The sequence below is a fragment of the Anarrhichthys ocellatus genome, unplaced genomic scaffold (genome assembly GCF_004355925.1).
Source record: "Anarrhichthys ocellatus isolate YVR2014 unplaced genomic scaffold, GSC_Weel_1.0 scaffold45, whole genome shotgun sequence".
In the NCBI taxonomy this organism is placed as follows: Eukaryota; Metazoa; Chordata; class Actinopteri; order Perciformes; family Anarhichadidae; genus Anarrhichthys; species Anarrhichthys ocellatus.
This window is the reverse complement of record NW_022280075.1, coordinates 3,132,088-3,135,621: the sequence shown is the minus strand read 5'-3', so window position 1 is coordinate 3,135,621 and position 3,534 is coordinate 3,132,088. Positions and strand designations below refer to the sequence as shown.

General features: G+C 42.8%; 1 protein-coding gene across 1 annotated transcript in view; it reads left to right on the top strand.

Annotated features, from left to right (window-relative positions):
- Positions 1–2,879, top strand: part of htr3a (5-hydroxytryptamine (serotonin) receptor 3A) — a 6,674-nt gene extending 3,795 nt beyond the window's left edge. The window contains exons 7-9 of the mRNA XM_031868985.1: positions 1,455–1,665; positions 2,155–2,391; positions 2,569–2,879. Coding sequence (XP_031724845.1) covers positions 1,455–1,665; positions 2,155–2,391; positions 2,569–2,879 — 759 coding nt within the window. The remainder of the gene's footprint in view (positions 1–1,454; positions 1,666–2,154; positions 2,392–2,568) is intronic.
- Positions 2,880–3,534: the final 655 nt, after the last annotated feature.

Here is a 3,534-nt window from a genome sequence, read left to right as displayed (position 1 = left end):
AAAAAAAAAATATATATATATATATATATATATATATATATATATTTAAGTGTTTCCCCTAAAATGAAGGAGCACACAAAGATTTTTGTGCGCTTGCAAAGCACGCCCTGCTGGAAGGTTTCTACTGTATGTGTGCCAGCACCAGGGCTCTTGAGGCCTAAATACATAGCTACAGTTAATTCGTGCACAGTAATGAGCAGGTGAAATGTCTGTCTAGCTTACATACGAGGTGTCTCAAGATTTAGGAAATACACTTTCATTGAACTTAAATTAACTTGCATCACCACAATGTAAAACAGTGTTAATGTATTTAAATGGAATGGCATTTTTAATGACAAAATAACAAACATTTGTGACGTTTCTTTAAGGGAAATCCTATCCAAATAATATGTAACGTAAATATCTCTGCGATGGAATCTGGCAATTGTCTTAGAGATTGACAGCTTTCATGCGTCACGGTGACCTGGTTTATATGCTTTACTCACAGGGGTGTGAATTAACCTTGGTATGAAGCCAAAAATAATAAAACCTTAGTTTCTGAAAAGATAAGTATAGGAGCCCTCTCCTCTAGTCGCTCCCCTCTTGTAAAAGCAAAAATCAGGGACACACTATTATACACTCAAAGGTCAAATGCGTTGACAGATGACCCGGTAATGGCAAGAGTTTAACAACTGAAACGTGAAGAACACATGCGGTCTTAACAGGTCCAACAGGTGTATTCATCAGATGACCCACGCAGCTTTTCTGGTCAACGAAGGGTCTCTCTGACCTTTGACTCCAACAACGGGTCCACTGTCACTGACTTAAAATGAACCTAGACTAAACTTATATCAATTTAAAATATACTAACTGAGCAGTTAGCATCGTTACCCTGCTAGCTCAGCGGCTAACTGCTGTGAGATTTCAATTAGCCAGCGTTGATCACATAATTCAGGCGCGCACAAACAAACACACAAACACGAACATTCAAGCTAACAAACTGAAATTATTTAGAGCAAAATGCGTGTTTGAGACTTAACCTACTTCTACTGTTTTTCCTACACTTACATATACATTTATTTGACCCGGACCCTCGTTTTGCTTCGCTCGTTTGTGTTCTGGTCCGCCCGCTCTGTTTCGCTTCCTCACCTTCTGCCAATCACAACAGGGATCACTGACCGACCACTAATAATCACCAATAAAAGTCCAAACTAAAGGTATATTCTGTGTTTTCATTTTATTTAACCTCAAATATTCATCTGTGGCATTATCCACTATTTTATTTAAATTTGTATTTTTACGGTGTAGTTTGTATGGATTAAACCAACAAGATACAACATGTTAATTATCGACATACGTAGGACAGAGCCATGTTAGCTTTTTCCCGTTTTTTTTATGCTATGCTGCTAAGCTAACCATGTCCTGCCTTCTTTCACAACAGACATTTTGACTTGACATTAACCTACATTTCCCAGGTGGTGATCCGGCGGCGGCCGTTGTTCTACACTGTGAACCTGCTGCTGCCCAGTATCTTCTTGATGGTGATGGACATTGTGGGATTCTATCTGCCACCAGACAGTGGAGAGAGGGTTTCCTTCAAGATCACCTTGCTGCTGGGCTACTCTGTCTTCCTCATCATTGTATCTGACACTCTGCCTGCCACTGCCATAGGAACCCCTCTGATAGGTGACCGGGATGTATTACTGCTTATCAGCAGTTTGAATTCAGAACATGATTTCTGCAAGGAATGTCAGCGTATGATTTTAAAATATCTAATTTGACCTCTAAATTAATGTGAAAATCAAAAAAAAAGTACTCTGCAAGTCATGCAGAGACAGATTGGTGAGGGCAAAACAAGTTCTGAGAGTGTACTCAGGCTAAATTCAAGATTTTGGAGGGCTAAATTCAGGATTTTGGAGGGCTGGAGACTATCGCAGCATGAATTAGGTGGAAGGCAGGGACACATCCTCACAAAAGTTACCGTAGGTCTTTAACAGTATAACACGCACACGCAAACTTCAAGATAACATCTTCAAAAAGCCTGGGCTCCAACCTGCATCCTACTGAAACGCAGCCATTAAAGTATGGAGCATTATTCTACTGCTATCTGCTTTTATGGAATATCTGTGAGGGGATCATCATCAAACACATTGTCTCATTTTACCTGTGCTCTAGGTGTGTACTTCGTGGTCTGCATGGCCCTGCTGGTGATCAGCCTGACAGAAACCGTCCTGATTGTGCGTCTGGTCCACAAGCAGGACCTGCAGCCCCCTGTGCCCCACTGGGTGAAGTACTTGGTGCTGGAAAGAGCTCCGGTCCTCTTCTGCATCCACAAGAAGCACAGCCTCTGCCCCACACTGTCCTCCCAGGGCACCGACCTGGAGCACTACAAGGACAACAACTATGGGACTGGTAAGGTGCAGGTGAACGCATGTGCAGTAGCCTACAACAGTGGTTTTCACTCTTGTGCCATTAAGCAAAAGTGTATTCAGATTTGTAATCTAATCAAAAAACTTAGAGGTCAATGTTTGACCAATGAAAAACTACAAAATTAAGCAATATGAAGCCTGTCCTTGTCCCATCCTGCAGCCCAGTGCCCCCTCCACCACACCTGTGAGATAGGCCGAAGGCTCAGCCACCATGACAGAGAAGGCAGGCTGATCGGACTGGGTCTGCCCCCATCCAGGGACCCCACCCCGCCTGTCATGGACAACATCCTGCACGAAGTGACAGCGATACGCCACTTCCTGGAAAAGAGGGACAGGTGCCGGGAAGTTGCCAAGGAGTGGCTGCAGGTTGGCTACGTGCTGGACGTGCTGCTATTCAGAGTTTACTTGGTGGCCGTGGTGGCCTACAGCATCACACTGGGCACGCTGTGGTCGGTGTGGCAGGTCGCCTGAGTCTACTGCTGTGGACACAAGCTCAGTGGGGAGAGCACTGAATTCAACAGGCCAGTTATTGGCTCTATGCCCTGTGTAGCTCAGTGGATACAGGGAGGCACTCGCATAGCAATGAAACAGGGAAAAGCTTCCTGTAGTTGGGATCTATGTACAAAGGTCAAGCAACCAACTATCCCTACAAATATTATCATTATTATCATCATTTGAGGTTTGACCAGCGAGTTTTAAAGTTCCATTTTGTGTGTGCAATATGAGATGTTTTCAGAGCCTGCCCAAGGCTTTTTGAGATGCCCAAGCAGAAATGCCCACACACACTTATAGATTAAATTATTGTTTAACATTATGAAGGATTAACAAGGCCGACAGTAGTGGCAACACTACAAGCAAAGGTGAATATACCATTAAAAGAATAATGAACAAAAATAAAAACATCAACAAATACATTAACCTGGCAAAATGTAGAGTTTGTTGTTCATATAAATTGCAAATGTAAAAAAAACTTAAATCCACAAGAGCATCATATACTTGTTCCAGGCCCGTTTGGTGGCGGAGGAGTCATGTAAACAACTTACATTAGTTGTGTCTGGTTGTGTTTGAAGGTCTTGAACGAAAAGGTTTTGGGGTATAATCAGCCATTTAAAAACAAACATGGAAT